Source organism: Stegodyphus dumicola, chromosome 1 (genome assembly GCF_044657685.1).
Source record: "Stegodyphus dumicola isolate Sdum_Otavi_A_Nest chromosome 1, ASM4465768v1".
Classification (NCBI taxonomy): domain Eukaryota; kingdom Metazoa; phylum Arthropoda; class Arachnida; order Araneae; family Eresidae; genus Stegodyphus; species Stegodyphus dumicola.
This window is the reverse complement of record NC_140768.1, coordinates 145199161-145218407: the sequence shown is the minus strand read 5'-3', so window position 1 is coordinate 145218407 and position 19247 is coordinate 145199161. Positions and strand designations below refer to the sequence as shown.

At 32.4% G+C, this 19247-nt stretch overlaps 1 protein-coding gene across 4 annotated transcripts in view; it reads left to right on the top strand.

Annotated features, from left to right (window-relative positions):
- The window catches only part of LOC118180278 (uncharacterized), a 35098-nt gene that overhangs the window by 2351 nt on the left and 13500 nt on the right, over positions 1–19247 (top strand). The window contains exons 2-4 of one of the 4 annotated variants that reach the window (XM_035349395.2): positions 2297–2345; positions 12404–12434; positions 17628–18059. In XM_035349395.2, the coding sequence (XP_035205286.1) occupies positions 17889–18059 (171 nt within the window). In that variant the 5' untranslated portion in view covers positions 2297–2345; positions 12404–12434; positions 17628–17888. The remainder of the gene's footprint in view (positions 1–2296; positions 2346–12403; positions 12435–17627; positions 18060–19247) is intronic. The other 3 variants (XM_035349389.2, XM_035349406.2, XM_035349401.2) reach the window with 3 other exon arrangements.

The following is a 19247-nucleotide window of genomic DNA, read 5'->3' as shown; positions in this document are numbered from 1 at the left end:
GTAACTATATTAATATGTTAATTTTTCTATCATGCGTGAATGTATTTCATATAAAACTGTAGAGAATTGTTCAAGGGATTAAATACAAGCATTCAAAATTTTCATTTAATACCGAAAATTTAATATGCTGTCTTAGCCAGATTTTAAATGAGAAAATATCTAAATTGTGAAATATTTGATATAAAAGGGAAAGGTAATCTGTTATTGGGAGCAGATTCAGAAATGTATGTATGTATGTGCATATACAGTACAAAGTCCGTAATCCAGACTCGTTGGGACTTTGGCGATTTCGGATTAGGGTTTTTTCCGAATTATAGATCATCAATTTAAATCTGGTAAGATGGCATGCAGAAATTATATAATTAAAAATATGAAACCGTAATTTATGAAATAAAGAGCAATTATGATCTAAAGGGTATCAAACTAAAAAAAAGCTTAATATTTATTTGTTTACTTTATTAAACATTTCTTTCAACATGTGCATGCGTAAAGCATACATTACACATAGTTGAAATTAGAAAATTGCAACTAGAAAACTATTTGATGTGTAATTATGATATTTATAATGACGAGGAAATTGATTTAAATCATATCGGAGTACAACGAGATGAAACACTAGATTTAGTAAGGAATTATAAACTGAATAAAATAAAAACATCTGTCCTGAAGATGAGGATAGTGCTGACAGATCAACTCCACCCCCCCCTCCCCAAGAGCAGCTGAAATCGATAAACAGATTTCGGAATGGTTAGAGAAACAAATCATTAAGCCAAGCTGTTCTGATTACGCAAGTAATATCGTGCTAAGTAGAAAAAAATGCGGTTCATTTAGTCTGGAATTAAACAACACTTAAAACCTGGTGAATCCCTTTCCGAATATTTAATTGCCATGCGTGAAACAGCCAGTCCCAGTTCCGTTGACGATTCATCAATTCTTGATTATGTAATCAATGGGATACCGGATCAGAGTAGCAACAAAATTATTTTGTATGGGTGTAAAACTATTTCTGAATTCTCACATTCCAGATAAGAAAAATAAGGGTTATTCAAGTACTAACACACAAAATAAAGCATGCGCTATACCTAATAAGAGTAAAGAACCAAGGTGGAAGACTGTGGAAGTATAGGGCACGTAAGGTCTTTATGCGCATGCGTAAAGCATACAAAAAAAATGTTCGTGGCTTTGAGGTCCGGATTATAGATCATTCCAGATAATGGATGTCCGGATTATTGACTTTGTGCTGTATATGTATGCATATATTGGCGAACACACACAAATGTACGTACAAACATATATGCATGTTCACATATCCATCCATCTGTACACACATGCATTTCTGAATTTGGTTCTAATAACAGAAGAGTACCAAGAAAAGTATTAAATTATGAATTTGAATTTGATATTTAAATATCAAGTAAAATTTTATAAATAAATTTCGCAAAAATGAAATACTTTCAAAATAAATATAAAAATGAAATCTTTTGAAAATGCGCCTACAAAGTATAAAAAGCAGATATTCTGTAGTAGCTTTTTGCTTTTTTTTTTTTTTTTTAATGTCTTCTTTGTAGTATAGGATTTTTTAAAATTTATTTTGATATTTATCATCAATCGACAAAAATGACACTTTCTGAGAAAAAATTAAATTTGTCCTGATTCAACTTGCAACTGATGAAAACGATAAATAATCCAAAAAAAACGTTTTCAAATTCTTAGACAAACCAGATAAATTTCATAAATGCTGTCTTCTGTGATAAAATTTAAAATATAACAATACTTTCAGAAGCAAAAAGCACAGTAAACAGTTGTATGTAAGTAAAAAGCACAGTAAACAGTTGTATGTACATAAAAAGCATAGTAAACAGTTGTATGTAAGCTGTTGTAAGCAATTAAAAGTAAGTTCATCTGATACCTCTAAATGGCAGAAATATAGACCTATTTTTACCTCTGCCAAGCTATATACCAGGTGTAGCCAAACGTCATTAAGATGAAAGCTGCATGGTGGATTTCATGAAATTTCTAGAGCTGCAGCTTCCAAGAGTCACAAATCCATACTGATATCATTTTAGAAATATAGGCAGATTTTGAATTGAAAGAAACTTAAAAGAAATTAATGGGAATTTTACATTTTTGTGTGATTAACTTGATTACATATAAATATAAATAAAAAAATCTTACATCTCTGCTTCTTTTAGGTAGAAAAACCAAGCATTTTCTTTCATTCTTTTTTTTTTTTTTTCCAGGCATTTATTCTTGTTTCCTTTATCCCTCTATGTTTATAACTATTGTTTGGTTTTAGATGAAGAAAACTGAATTGGAAGAATATATATTGGTCTTTTATGATTACAGTTAAGTAAAGGTTTTTCATTTGAATGTAGAATAAATCATTAATTTAAAAAACAAATCAAGCATTTTTCTTTAACTCATATGCAGTTTTTAAAAATGAATAAAATAAGTGATATAAGAAGCGCTTACTGCTTAGAAACCGTTATTTGGAAAAGAAAAATTATTTTAAAATAAGCTATTAACTTCTTTAGGCTTTTGCATAAAAATTAATAAGCTTGTTTTCCTGTGTAATAATCAACATGAGGACTAACATAGTGAGGTCAAATCTAATTCTAAATAACTGAATTCATTTGATGCAAACTGGATTATTAGTCAGATCACCCCTCCCCCAAGATTAAGGCATTCGAATCCTCAGATTTTGGCAATCTTCAGAAAGATTTAAAATTCCTATTATTCAAATTTTGGGGTGAATACTAAACTGAGAAATTGTTATACATTTTAATTTAAAACCTTAGAGTGTTGAGTTTTCATGTTGCCCAGTATAGAAGAATTCATTAAAAATAGAATGTTACATCAATATCAGTGATATCACTCATGACGGCTCAGAATGCTGCACTGTTTCAGTATGACAATTCACCAAAATCTGCCAACATTTTAAGTAATCAGTACACTGCACATCACTGAAAATTCTCAAAATTATCTCTTGAATCATCGCCATAATTCTGAACATAGATAACCTATTACCAATAAATCTGCTTGCCACGATATATGAACACTGTGGCAGGCATATATTTGAACTATCTACAGTCTAACTCCAGCCATGGCTGTTGAATTTTGAACTGTTTTTCAAACACAGAGTAAATCAAAACTAATGGTATAGAAAGAAAACATACCTGTAACAGTTTTAATGAATTTATTTCGTAAAAACAGACTAGCATGAAAGTTTAACTCATTAAATTTTTATATGGACATGCACATACATGTATTTGATGTGAATGCCCTTTGTGATACACCAGAAGTCTGCAAAATAGTTTAATTAACAAGTTCTTGCCATACTGGTGTACAGATTGACCTATTCTAACTGTTAACTGTCTAGATTTGTAAAGGCAGCCAAATGAATTAGCGTCTTGTCTTAAATTTTGAAGTAAAGTAATTCTAACTGTGAAAAAGTTTAAAATAAATCTTATATATATATATATATATATATACACACACACACACCGGGGGGCCATAATTAAACTGACAGTGCTCATAGTGTTCTGTAGTGGGATCTATTTGCAAGAATGACGCCACATTTTGTAGGAAGATTAAACAAAACGGGGGACGAAAGATTCTGCGAAAAAACAAATTAGTTCCAAAAGTCACCGCTAGGGGAATATTTGGTGCTGTGTAATAGAAAATAGAGTGTTAACAAATGCAAATTAATATGGAATTAAATTACCTTTTATTATGCACATTTTCTGATTTAGTTCAAGTGCAATATGGCAACACTTTTAAAAAAGCGTAAAATCTACATAAACGCCAATAAAGTGTCGTGATCTGCAATATCACGTACGCTGAGCAGAAGAAGAAGTTCTTTATTCAAATTTCACGTTACATTCATTCGCACAGTACCAGCTGCTTGGGTTTTAAAAGGCAATGTGTTATGTTTCGAATCAATCGGATTGAAAGTTTATGTGCAATATCTCCTTCTTTAGTCGAGCGTGCGTTGCTGGTCAAATTCTTTTACCTCAACCAGTGCAACGTGTCAGCCGCTCTTCATACTTTTAGAACGCACAAAAAAATGCCTAAAGGTAATGGTCCTGCGTCAGTTAATGGGCTAAAAGCAATTGTTGCGACATCTGAGAAAACAGGTTCTCTGAAGGTTCAGTCAGGCAGAGGACGAAAACCTGTACCACAGGATATAATTGAAGCAGTTGCCACGGCGATTGTCGACAGAGGACCAGATAATATTGCTGCCACCTCTAGCGCTCATGGAGTAGCTCGGAATATGGATATGCCTTACAGTACGGTATGGAAAATCTTACGAAAGATTATCAACTTTTATCCATACAAGATCAGCCTTGTACAGGAGTTACTGTATCCCGACCATGATAAGCGATTGACTTTTGCTCTCACCTTTCTTGTCAGAATGGAGGTGGATGATGCTTGGCCGTAGAAAATCTTATGGGGAGACGAGGCCCACTTTTACCTGAATGGAACTGTGAATACTCAGAACTGCCGAATTTGGGATGACAAACCACCACATGCACTCACAGCAATTCCCTTACATTCACCAAAGATAACTGTTTGGTGTGGGTTCACAGCGCAATTTATCGTAGGTCCATTCTTTTATGAGAATATTACCCCGACAGGGCCAGAAACCTGTTCTGTTACCAGAAAGAAATATCGCCACATGTTGAACAGCTTTGTCATTCCGGCACTTCAGCAAAGATAATGCCTGGAGGAAATAATTTTCATGCAAGAAAGAGCCCCTCCACACGTTGCTGTACGGGTGCAACAGATGCTACGACAGAAATTCACAACAGAAAAAGTCATTAGCCGCTACTTTCCAACTGCATGGCCACCTCGGTCGCCTGATCTTACCCCATGCGACTTCTGGCTATGGGGTTACCTTAAGTCCAAGGTCTATCAAGGAGTGGTCCAGGACCTGGCTACGTTGAAGGATAACATATCACGGACTGTATGGAAGATTCATGCAGACATGTTACGTCGGTTGTTATTTTTTCAACCTCCGATCACACAGTATGATGGCCAGGTATGCGGCAGGTGGTTGGTGTGCATAGTAAGTGACTGCGCATCTCCCCCTCCACACGCTCTGTCACTGGCGTATTCAACACGCCATTTTCTGTTGAGTTGCAGTCACGTAAACATGGCTGTCGCTATTGATTCTCCCGCCAAGTGTGAATTGCGAGCTGTTATTCGCTTCTTGCAGGCAGAAGGGAACAGTGCAGCGGAAATTCATCGAAAAATGAGTCGAGTGTATGGAAACAGCTTTATGAGTGATGGCGTTGTTCGTCAATGGTGTCGAAATTTTAAAAATGGACGAAGTGATGTGCATGATGAAGGGGGTCAAGGACGCAAGTCTGTTGCTACAGACGACATTGTTCAACGAGTTGACCAAGCCGTTAAGCAAAATCGAATTGTTCACCATAAGTGAATTATCGATGAAATTTCTGGAAGTTTCAAGATCTTCACTGTACTCTATCGTTACTGAACAGTTGCGCTACAGAAAAGTTTGCGCTCGCTGGGTCCCACAGATGTTGACTGATGACCACAAAACTCGCCGAATGGTTGCAGCGTTTGAGTTTCTTGACCGTTACGTTACTGACGGAGAAGAGTTTTTGAAATTCATTGTGACAGGTTATGAGAAATGGGTTTAATATGACACACCCTAAACGAAATGACAATCTCAACTGTGGATGCACACAAATTCTCCAAAGAGACTGACAAAATTCAAAAGAACCTTTAACAACTGTAAGGTTATGGCAACTGTTTTTTGGGACCAAAAAGGTGTGTTGCTTGTGGAGTTTATGTAGCCAAAACAACAGTTAATGCAGATTCATATTGTAAAACTTTGTGACGCTTACGGAGAGCTATTCAGAACAAATGAAGAGGCATGCTTACTTCTGGAATTGTTCTGATCCACGACAGTGCCCGTCCTCACAGCGTTCCTGTAACCCAACGGCTCCTTCAGCAATTTCAATGGGACATTTTCGAATATCCACCATATAGTCCCGACCTAGCGCTGAGTGACTTTCATGGGCGGAAAGAGCTTCCAAACTGACGTGGAGCTGAAAGAAACCGTCACAACTCATTTCCAATCATTGGCGGGGACATTTTATGAAGAGGGTATTGCAAAGCTTGTTCACAGATATGACAAATGCCTCAATCGTCAAGGTGATTATGTAGAGAAGTAATCTGTATTTTACATTAGTTTTGGTAATAAAATCTTTTTTGTATATTCACACATTTTTTCTTTATAGCCCATTGGGCGTTGAAAAAAAAATAGCCCTCGTAATTTCTGCTGTTGTGCATACTGTGCACAGAATCAATATGTGGTCCACAACAACGGCAGCCACATTGAACCTCATTTGAATGCAAAATAAAAGGTAATTTCCGTATTGATTTGCATTTGTTAACACTCTATTTTCTATTACACAGCGCCAAATATTCCCCTAGCAGTGACTTTTGGAACTAATTAATTTTTTCGCAGAATCCTTCGTCCCCCGTCTTGTTTAATGTTCCTACAGAATGTGGCGTCATTCTCGCAAATAGATCGCGCTACAGAACACTGAGCACTGTCAGTTTAATTATGGCCACCCAGTATATATATTTAACTTGAGCCTGATGTTTTCATAATTTGTGTACAGAAAATATATCTAGAAGATGCAGTGGAATCTGTAAGATATGGGGGGGGGAGTTTGTGATTTTAGAAAATAAAAGATCAAATTTTAGAACAACATTTACAGAGTTAAATTCCAACAGAAATTTACATTGTGTTGCATAAAATTTTAATGATCAAATAATGGATTGTAGTACAACTGTCTGTTGGGTTACTAAGCTTTCATGAAAGATATGCCAGATGTATACGATGACCGAAGATTTAGAAGACCAGAAATATCAAAAAATTAAAGAAGTGTGATGCTGCCATCAGAACCTGTACAACTTTTGAAGCTGACAGCTGCACTGAGCAGCAGAACAATATATACATATATATATATATATATATTTAAAAAAAAAAAAAAAGAGAAAAAAAAAAGAAATACCAGATGACAAAAAGCAAAGTGCCAGCTCTAATTTAGTGTAATACAGTCAAAAGTGGTTAATTCGGACACCCATAATACGGACCTCAAAGTTACAAACTTTCTGCGCATGCTTCCTTTACGGCTGTGAATATGTGTGTGCGCGTGCACAAAATACGTTTACGAATGCGCGTTTAATGTATAACAGATGGTATAAGCTAAGCTAAAATTATCTAATTCAGTTAATGTTGCAGATTGCCTTGTTCCTTAATCTTTAAATTGGATTCGGCTTATTATTTTTTGCAGATTGTTAGAGCAATTTTATAAAAGTAAGCTTGAACTTTTATGTCAAATAGAATTTCTGATATATATTTACTAATATGTAAAGGTCTACAAAGCGAAAGTATGTTTCGAAGTCTATTAAACAAAAAGTAGAATTGCTGCAAAAAATGGATAAAGGCATATCTTTTGTTTATCTTTAACGCCGCGGCGGGCGCCCCGCAGTGAATTGGAAGTTGATCTGTCAGCACTATCCTTATCTTCAGGGTAAATGTTTTTATTTTATTTGGCTTATAATTCCTTACTAAATGTAGTATTTCATCTCGATGTACTCAGTCTTTGATATGATTTAAATCAAATTCCTCGTCATTATAATTCGCTTCCGATAGCGAAGAAAGTGACAGAGGTTGTTGAAAACGAAAAAATTTCGATTGGCAAATTAGTCGGTATTCTCGACACAGCAGTTATAGGACTTGAACAGCGGAACTTTGTAACTGAACAAGAAATTGTCTTTTTATAGAATTAAAGAGAATGTATTATCACATAAAAAAACGAAGCAACTTAAACAATTTACATTGAAAGAAATGTTTAATAAAGTAAACAAATAAATATTAAGCTTTTTTTTTGTAAATTTTGATACCCTTTAGATCATAATTGTTCTTTATTTCATAAATTACGGTTTCATATTTTTAATTTTATAATTTCTGCATGCCATCTTATCAGATTTAAACTGATGATCTATTATCCGGAATCGCCGAAGTCCCGACGAGTCCGAATTAACGACTTTTGACTGTATTTGTATTGAGCTAGAAGAAGTTCGTCAAGCAACACACCAGAAAATATTACAAGCTAAAGCTTTGTGTTCATTTGATCTCTTATTGCTGGATGCAGTGTTTTATTGAAATGAAGAACCTTTATTTTAACTTCTTCTGTCTGTAATCCTCACTAGAATGCAAATTAGTTATTCAGTATTTAAGCCTAAGGTTTGAATGTAAGAACATCTGGCAGCCTTGCTTTGCAGGTATGTACTATTGCTAGCTGTACAGAGTTTTACTTCGTTTCGCACTAAGTTTACCATTTTGCTAGCCGATGTTTAAATACACACTATTAATTACTTGAGCTAGCTTAAGTGTTCTGCTGTGTGTGTAAACTCAGACTCTGTTACCTAAATTAACTTCATCTTATGTAATTTTAAATGCTGCAACTAATGGAGGTTAATTTGTAGCCAAGTAGTGTCCTCTGTTAATTTAAAGAGTTGAATAAGTAAGTGATTTTTAACCTTTCTAAGACCTCATCATCTGAATTCAGGCTGAAGCAGTAATTTGCTTGTCAGTCTACTAGGGTCTGAAGATCACCATGCTAAACTTCAATAGATGTAGTGCCCTACTGTAAAAGTGAAGGATTTATATTTGGAATAATAGCGACCAAGAAAGCATCAATTAAAATCTTTGACCAGAATAGAAATCATTATTAGTGGAGGAGTTCATTCTTCCTGCAATCCCCAAAATTTCAAGATGCTCAATCTGTGGTGAAATAAATGATCTCTGTCTAGGATTACTAAGGAATTATTATGAAAGATAGTTTCATGTAGAAAAAGTGTTAAGTGCAGCATATTACCGAGAGTCATTGCGAAAATTGTGACAAAATTGCATAAAAAGGATGGGGATTTAATTTGGAAAGATACCTGTAAGTGAGAAAGTTATGATAGATCTTCTAACTAAATATGAGCAGGAAGGTTTACATTACCAACCATAAAATCCTCGGATTTCAAATTCTTTCCCAAACTGAAAGAGCTCCTGCTTGGAATCGCTTTTTCTGTTTGAAAGTGTAGTTACCCAAGCCATTCAAGGACTAAATAAGTGCAATGAAGTACATATGACAAGACATTGTAACATGATTTTATGACGTAAAATGTAAAACTGATTACATAGGAGGAATGTAAATAGAAACTGATGGAATTAACTTGCAAGAAAAATAAGCCATAAATTGAGGACAACTTATAATGCTTGAGGAGAAGGATGTAACAGATAGCGTGAGTCATTTCTCAAACGGAGCACCAGCTCTAGGTGATGTGATATGAGACTCACCCAAAATATTTCTTTTTTTCTTTTTACAGGTGAGGTGACACACCGAAGCTTTGTTAGGATTTGAAATTCTTCACTAGTTAGGACTTGAAACTCATTGAGTGAGCAATGTAGCTACAAATCTCTCACTTTTATTCTTTTGTGTGTGTTACTTTAGTAATAAATTGGCATTTATCATACTTCATTGTCTTAATTATTAGCCCAAAGAATGTTTCAGTGATATCGAAGAAAATATTGTAATAGCATTTTTTAAAAGTACCTTTGTATTTGTGGTACTTTATGCTATTTTGATGGCCATTATCTGCTCTAAAAATAGTATGGCAGTGATAGTAATGGGCAGAAGTGGAATTTGCAATTTTATTTGTTAGTCTGGCGGTAAGCAAGCGGCCAGTAGTTTGAAATCAATTAAATGATTATATACATAAAATTAAACTATTATCTGTTGCAAGCAAATTGCATTTAAGTGACCAAAAGGGCACAGTAACTTGAGAGCTACAATTTGGCAATGTCTGCTATATACAAAAGTGAGAGAGAATGTTTTTAGTTCGAAAATTCAGTAGTGAGTTTTCAGTGAATCAGTGCGAATTAGGGTTTTCATGACATATTTTTACTATTTTTGCAATGATGTCTGTCAGTGTGTATTATGTGCAGTTTTTTTTTTTTTCCCCCATGACAGTTCCTATATCAGACTTCCAAAAATTTCTGTTTTCTGTATTTAAGCATTCCAAATTCATAAAGTTGATTAAATTTTGAATAAAACTGGGCAATTGGAGCTGGTACTTGAAGTCCATAGCAGTTATCCCCAAAAATCAACATAAGTGTTGTATATATAAACTGTTACATATTGTTGCTGTTCAGCAAGCATTGTTTGCCGATACCTAAATATCATGAAGATACATGAATGAAATCAGAATGAATTTAGTTTTTTTAATGTTATAAAAATAACATAGAAGAATTATGGTATTTAAAGTTTTTATTTTAATATAAACATTTAATTTTCTTTAATTAAGTACGAGTTCTGTTATTTAACTTAAAATGTAATTTTTAATGAAAGAGTAAAGGGGCAAACACTTGATTATGTTAGTATAAATTTAGGGAAAAAAATGCTTTTTACACATGGCCAATTATGCCTACTAAAATATAATTCGAAATTTTATTTTAAGACCTTTATATATATTGGAACAGTAAATTAGATTTTGTTTGTTAACAGTCACCAGGGAGTGATATTTTACTCATTCGTATTTTAAACATAAAATTTACAGGTCATGTGTTGGCTGCATCAGATTTTCACACCTTAACCTTCTAAACCAAATTTATTAAACTTTTGCATGCGGTTTGTTTTAGAATGCTTGTGAAAAATTGAATCTTCATATAAAAATCAAAATATGCCTTTTTTTTTTTTTTTGTTGTTGTTGTTGTTAACTGTTTAAAAATATCTGACCCCTGAAGTATTCTTCTAACTTCTAAATACTGCAAGATCTCTTTTGTATTCTTATAGTTATTGTATTGCAGAATAATTTTGCATTTTGTTACCTAAATGCTATTATTATTTAGGCATTAAGTGGGTGTTTGTGTATTTATCTAACCATATTTTGCTTTAAAGTTTTTTTAGGATATTAAGATTTGCTGATATGATAACAAATATTATTTCACTATTCATACTGCATTTAAAGAAATTAGATTTAAAACTGAAAGACGTATTGAAATTCATGCTTGGCAATTTTTTTACTTAAAGTTTATAATTTTAGTGTTTCATTATTTATATTTATAAAGAATTTAATAATTATTTAGTACTTTTTTGAAACTTTATTTTACATAAATAGTGTGTCTACCAATTTGCACTGTGACAAACATGCATCAGTACTATAATTTAATCAGTTTGGATTTATAAATGTTTGTATTTTATTAAGATATTGCTGAATATTTGTACTAATTTAGTACAGTAATCTCTATGAAAATTTTGAATATTATAATTAAAGCTTTTAATGCTAGATATCCAACGCACAGCCTGCAATGTAAAATTTTGTAGCCCACAGCAAAATTGATGAAATTTTTAAAAATGTTCCACAAATAGTTGCAAGTGCTTTTGAACTAATTTACATGTGCAAATCACTTTTTTCGAAAATGAAACTAATGAAACATAAATCATGAACAACCTTAGCAGACAAAAAAACCTGCAACATCAATTATGATGTGAAAATACAAGTACTGAAATCAACTTGAAAAAAAAAAAATAAGCGAGGAATAGAGAAATAAATATTGCACTGATTATAGTTAAATATAGTAATATATGATTGTTTTATTGATTATTTTAGTATAATTATTTATGTATAGTCATAAATGTTTAACTGTTCTGTGGATAATTCATGAATAATAACTACAATAATAATATATTCTGATTTAAATTTTCACTTAAAAAAATTTATATATGCATACTTAACCCACAAAGTCTTTTGGGTTGGACAGGCATGTTTTAATGTTTGATCAAATAATTTCACAAGAGCATTTTTAAATAATATTTCATTAAATTTAGAGGAAACTAAGGGAATTTCTGTTTTGAAATATGGTAATATAGAAAGATATGTCATGAAATATACTCATAAGCATTCAAATAATATTAGATTTGCTGTAACTTTCTCATCATTGTCTTGCTGAATTTAATATGAAGGAAGGCATTATCTATAAATGTTGAAATTTTTTTTTCTAAAGTTTTAGCTGTAAAGTCTGTTTCAATTAATATGCTATTACTGAAGTTAAATTTTTCCTGCACTTTCCTTGTTTTACTAGAAAATGAAATTTTTTTCAGTTTAAATGAGAAGCAAAAATCTAAGATGGGAGGTCTTTATCAGCTAAGTCCAAAGTATAAAGATTTTGTTTTTTTTCTGATGAGTGCTGACTGTTAGTGGACTAACTTTTCACTAACAGTTAGTTCCATGAGAAGGTGTATTAGAGTAGGCTCTTAGTCTTTGTTTTGTTTTGTAAATATTGAGATACTTTTGTATTATTTTTTAGGCCTGTGGAGCCATAGTAACTTCAAGCTAAGGTACCAATAAATGTTTATTATTATCAGTTTGTATTATAGGATTGTAAGTTAAGATGACAAAAACTCCTCTTAAAGTCTAGTAAGGTTATCAGACTAAATGTAGCTAGAGCATAACCTTATAGAACAAATACCAATTGATATATCTATATACATATAATTGACAAACAGTAAAAGATAAGTGAAAGTTCTAATCATTTTGCTTGTTACTTGATGATTTATCGGTAAGCTAACATAAAATATGTAATATTATATTTTGGAATCATTACACCATTTTATAAATATGTTGCAGTTTTAAAATTTGCTATGAAATTATCATAAAATAAAAATTAATTATTTTTAACAAAATGATCGTTTGATTATGACTTAGCATATTAAAAGTTTTGCCAGAATAAATCATACTTTTTCATTTAAGTCTGTGATCATGCACATTTTTTACTCTTATTTATGTCACTCATATTATGCTCATTTATTATAGTAAACATGGCATTACAAAGACCAGTGGAAAAAACCCAAAATTATAGAAGAATTTTAAATACACTTTCATTTTCCTATGCTTTGATTATAAACATTCTTTTTCTTTAGGCTTCAAAAGATCTCATAATCAATAAAATGTATTGTTACGTGTTTTCTGACATTTTGTTATGCAATGCTTTTGAATCATGATTTTCTTAAGGTATATTAGTTTATTATGAATAACAGACATGAAATATTTATGAAAAGCAAATTTTGAGAAACTGCTACTAATGTAATACAGTCAAAAGTCTTTAATCCGGACTCGTCTGGACTTCGGCGATTCCGAATTATTGATTTTTCCGAATTATAGATCATCAGTTTAAATCTGGTAAGATGGCATGCAGAAATTATAAAATTAAAAATATGAAACCGTAATTTATGAAAAAAAGAGCAATTATGATCTAAAGGGTATCAAAATTTACAAAAAAAGAAAAGCTTAATATTTATTTGTTTACTTTATTAAACATTTCTTTCAATGTAAGTTGTTTAAGTTGCTTCGTTTTATGTGATAATACTTTCTCTTTAATTCTATAAACAAACATAATTTCTTATTCAGTTACAAAGTTCCACTGTTCAAGTCATATAATTGCTGTGTTGAGAATACCGACTAATTTGTCAATCGACATTTTTTCATTTTCAATAACCTCTGTGTCACTTTGTTCACTATCGGAAGCGAATTATAATGACGAGGAATTTGATTTAAATCATATCAAAGACGGAGTACATCGAGATGAAATACTACATTCAGTAAGGAATTTATAAGCCAAAGAAAATAAAAACATCTGCCCTGAAGATAAGAATATTGCTGACAGATCAACTTTCACTTCATTGCGCGCCGCGATGTTCCCCCCTTCCCCCGCAGAGCAGCGTGAAATTGATGACAGATTTTGGAATGGTTAAGAAACAAAGTATATGCCTTTGTCCATTTTTTGCAGCAATTCCACTTCTTGTTTGATGGACATCGAAACATGCTTTCGCTTTGTAAATCCTTTGGCAGCTCCAGAATCGGAAATTCTTTTTGACATAATCAAAAGTTCAAGCTTACTTTTATAAAATTGTTCTAACAGTCTGCAAAAAATAATAAGCCGGATCCAAAAGATTTTTAACAGATTGATAGCAGATTTTGGACATCGAAACATGCTTTTGTTTTGTAAATCCTTTGGCAGCTCCAGAATCGGAAATTCTTTTTGACATAATCGAAAGTTCAAGCTTACTTTTATAAAGTTGCTCTAACAGTCTGCAAAAAATAATAAGCCAGATCCAACAGATTTTTAACAGATTGATAAACAGATTTTGGAATGGTTAAGAAGCAAAGTATATGCCTTTATCTATTTTTTGTAGCAATTCCACTTTTTGTTTGATGGACATTGAAACATGCTTTCGTTTTGTAAATCCTTTGGCAGCTCCAGAATCGGAAATTCTTTATGACATAATCGAAAGTTCAAGCTTACTTTTATAAAATTGCTCTAACAGTCTGCAAAAAATAATAAGCCGGATCCAATTCGAAGATTAAGGAACAACACAATCTGCAACATTAAATGAAATAGATAATTAGATCATTTTAGCTTAGCTTATACCGTCTATTATACATTAAACGCGCATGCATAAACGTATTATGCACATGCGTGAACACATTATGCGTTGATGCATGTGCAGAACGATTGTAGCTTTGAGGTCTGCATTATAGATCATTCCGAATTATGGGTGTTCAGATTAACGACTTTTGACTGTAGAAGAACGCAGCAAAGAGCTAGCTGATATAGAAACTAATAAGTAATAGTAATTGTTTTAACATGAGTAAACGTGTGTTACTTAAGTTTTGAAGGTTAAACAGAATCCTTAGCTGAAATGATGAAAATAAAACTTGAACACCTTTGAGAGGTTTAAAGCACAGATGGGGCAACTCCATACAGAATCTTGACAAAAAGACATATTTGTCAAAAATTTAATAAAGAAAATGAGAATATTAAACATTTTTTACCTTATTTGTTATAATTATATCAACGTTGCTTGTTATGCAGCAATGACATAAAACTTAACAGTATTCATAAAGAAAAGTGCAATATTGCTTAATTTATGTTCTGAATATTTTGGTCATTGTTGTATAGTCAAGAGTCTTTAATCCGGAATGATCTATAATCTGGACCTCAAAGCTACAAATTTTCTGCTATGCATGCGCGTAATAGCTTTACGCATGCGCATAATACGTTTACGCATGCGCGTTTAATGTATATTGGACGGTATAAGCTAAGCTAATTCTATTTCAGTTAATGTTGCAGATTGCGTTGTTCCTTAATCTTCGAATTGGATCTGGCTTATTATTTTTTGCAGACTGTTAGAGCAATTTTATAAAAGTAAGCTTAAACTTTCGATTATGTTAAATAGAATTTCCGATTCTGGAGCTGCCAAAGGATCTACAAAGCGAAAGCATGTTTCCATGTCCATTAAACAAAAAGTGGAATTGCTGCAAAAAATGGATAAAGGCATGAAGAAAGTGACAGAGAGGTGATTTGTTTCTCTAAACTTTCCAAAATCTGTTTATCTATTTTCCGCTGCTCTGCCAGGGGGGGGGGGCATCGCGGCGCCCAATGAACTGGAAATTGATTCGTCAGCACTATCCTTATCTTCAGGGCAGATGTTTTTATTTTATTCAGCTTATAATTCCTTACTAAATGTAGTGTTTCATCTCGATGTATTCCAATATGATTTAAATCAATTTCCTCGTCATTATATATATCATGAATATGCATAAAATAGTTTTCTGGTTGCAATTTTCTAATTTCGACTATGTGTAATGTATGCTTTACGCATGCGTGTGTTGAAAGAAATGTTTAATAAAGTAAACAAATAAATATTAAGCTTTTTTTTTGTAAATTTTGTTACTCTTTAGATCACAATTGCTCTTTATTTCATAAATTATGATTTCATATTTTTAATAGTATAATTTCTGCATGGCATCTTACCAGATTTAAACTGATGATCTATAATCCGGAAGCGCCGAAGTCCTGACAAGTCCGGATTAAAGACTTTTGACTGTAGTATAGTGTAATTAACATTCATACAGTTTGAATTAAGCCGAAATATGTTCATCAATTGTCTTATGAGCTATTTAATCATGTTAAGAAAAATGAGAACAAATAAGAAAATTTCAAGTGTGGTACAAATGTGGATAATGTATAAGAAGATAAAGTACATGCTTTATGTTAAACTTTTACTAGACTTTCAAATTTGTTTATAACTTGTATTGTATGAAGCTACCTTTTTATTATCACCTACTGTAGTGGTAATGAAAAGGCAGCTTATGGAAGTCCACCTCATACAGTTTTATTATATTATTTTTTTTTTTAACTTAATGTCTAATGTTGCTTTCAAATTCCATCCAGCTTGCAGATAACGTAAGCAGTTCTCATCATTTGTTTTCTATTTATTGAACTGTTGAGCATTTTATTTGTTGACAGAAATTTTCTTTTGCGCATACCTGTACAAAAAGGGAAACATTAGTTTTTGTATTCCCTTGTAATTATAGTTTGAAGTTTCTCATATTTTCATTTCGTCATTTCAACAGCAAAATGCAAAAAACCTGGATGAAAAGTTATATTCTTAGTTATGCAAGAAATTGTCTAGTATATGCATTGTCATATCTAATTTTTAATTTCAATTAATTTCCATTGGTAATTCAACCAGAGTTAAAATTTTATTAAACAAAAAGGCAATACGTATTGTTTTAATGATTTTCTGTATGTAGTGTCATTGGAAACCAGTTTTCCTTGGAAAGTCCTACTAAGTCATCTCTCAAAAAAATAGTCCCATTTGCTTTCCTGTACTCTTATAAAGTCATTCTACTCAGTCAAGTTTCTTAAAAAAACCATTGAGTAATTACTAAATAAATAAAAAAGAAATAGTTATAATGATTAATCCTGCAATGCTGAAAATTGTCAAAATTAAATTACTGGTTCCTAAAAATTTTCATACTGTTAACATTAGCAGTCATGTTAATAATATTTTTTTTTATAATTTATTATACTCGTATCTGTTATCTAATTATATTTTTTAATAGATCACAAAGAATAAATATATGCTATGTGTCATATTTACTTACAATTTTCATGTTTTTTTAGTAATTTTATCCCTTAAAAACGCAGAGGTAAAAATTATTTAGTGCATATTATTTCTGAATTACGAACCTAGCATGTTTTAAAGAAAAAGCGTTGCTGTATACTTTATAGAGTTGCCCTTTTCAGTATAATGATTAGTGGAGTCAGCTATCATATCATTAGATCCTGGTTAATATCCCCTCCCCCCAAAAAATGTGGATATATGTAGTTGTCTGTTCTCCTTCTTGCTGGTGTATAGCCCTATGATGATCCTGAGAAACATTCTTGGTGAAGAGACAGCTGGGTGATTGTTGGCTTAGCCATTGACAGAATATTCATAACAAGCAAGTGCTCTGCTAGTGGCTTAACTATTTCAAAGATATTAACTTCAGTATTATTCCCTATATTTACTCAGTAAATTTTTGTACCCGCTCTTATATTTTATGTCATTGACATAAATTAAAATTTTGAAATCATTTGTTGAAAACGTGAGGAGTAAAAATATGCAAGATGTGACTTTTTATGTTAGCTCATAAAAATCAACACATTCACTTATATATATAACTTTTTTTCTAATTTCTTTTAGGCTCAATCTATGACAACTACCAGCTGAACTGATCTATGAAGCATGTTCAATTCTTATTCATCTTGGGATTTCTTCCAGTTGGAACAGCCTTACTCAGCAAGAATGCTGATAACATGAAAGTTGATAGTCAGAAGGTCCTGAAGATAGGGATCTCTCCTGTCAGTCTCGTAGCAAATTTCTTCTGAAAGCACTTCTGTAATCTAAGCATTGGAGAACAGTCCAGGGGAGGAGAGCTGCTGTACCCCACGATTTCTTCAAAGAATGGGGTCCATGATCAGCAGCTTCTTCCAGACAGGAGGTCACCTGCTGTCATCTGGGACATCAGAGCAAACAAGGAACACTGTACTTGCTCTGCTTCAAGATATGAGAGAGAAGGAATTGACACACATTGAATGGTGTTCCATCGAGAATTACATCAGTAATATTCCAAAGGTTGGTTGCATTTTGGGTTTAAATATAGTGGATTGTTGTTTTAGCTGAAGTGACTAGTTTAGTACTGGCTACTTTAATAAAAGTCTCTTTATATGCATATAAAGTGTATTAGCATTAAAAAGAAAATAAATAAAAACTCATGGGATTGATTCAAATCATGGCTTTTATGGGTGGAACTTAAATTTATAAAAGACTGCAACTGAAGTTACACATTTTTTGAAGAAAAAGAAAATGAGTAACTCTCAAAATATATATAGAACAACAGTTTTCCATTTCACCATGAGATAAAGAACAAGTGAAAGACTAATAGGAGGTTGTATCAAGCTGAGATAACCAGTTGCAAGGCTGAATATTGACAATTTGTCTCCATTTTTTCAAACTAATATCAGGTTTTAGAACAATAATCAGAAACTGCCTAAGAAAATATCAATATATTGTCTCCAACTGCTCATTGCAGTACAACAACCTGATAGCTTCCTTTAGAGCTTTCCTCTTCTTTCTGCATTTTGATGTTAAGATATTTTATGGAAAACTCAGTAAGATAACAGATATTCTGCATCCATTTCATCTCTTCTCGCAGAAGTGTCAGTCTGAAGTGGTGCGAGCAACATGACATAAAGAATCAGTGGGTTTGTATTCCTCCATAACAAATCTTTGTGCATTTCAAACTCTAGTTCTTGATATATTCATTTGAAGTTGGCCAAGGATCTTAAAATCTTTCAAATCATTGTAGAAATCAACCAGTATGTTGGTGTATTAATGGTATGTAATGACCTTGATGAATTCCCATTTTGGAATTCTGTTTCTTCATTGATTAGCTTAGACATCCTGTGTAGTGGCTCAGGTCTAGATATCTAGTTAGCCATTCCAGCTTTTGAATGGTCTTTTTTGAGATATTCACCAACCAACCTAAACTTGTATGGATAGGCATTTATGAAAGTGGAATAGGAAGGGAAGTTTATTAAAGATTTTGTTCTCTTGTCACGACAGTGGTCCTGGAAATGGAGTAATATGTATTTATTTATATTGGTACCTTTCAAGACCTAGTGTTCTCTGTCTATAGTATTATGCTTAGTTAGGATATGTTGTAATACTTGTGGTGAGTGTACTATATGTGGTGCTTTTCTCCAGTTGTGAATTAGAACCAGATTTTAAACTGAATCTTAACTTTTTAAGAAAAGTCATCTT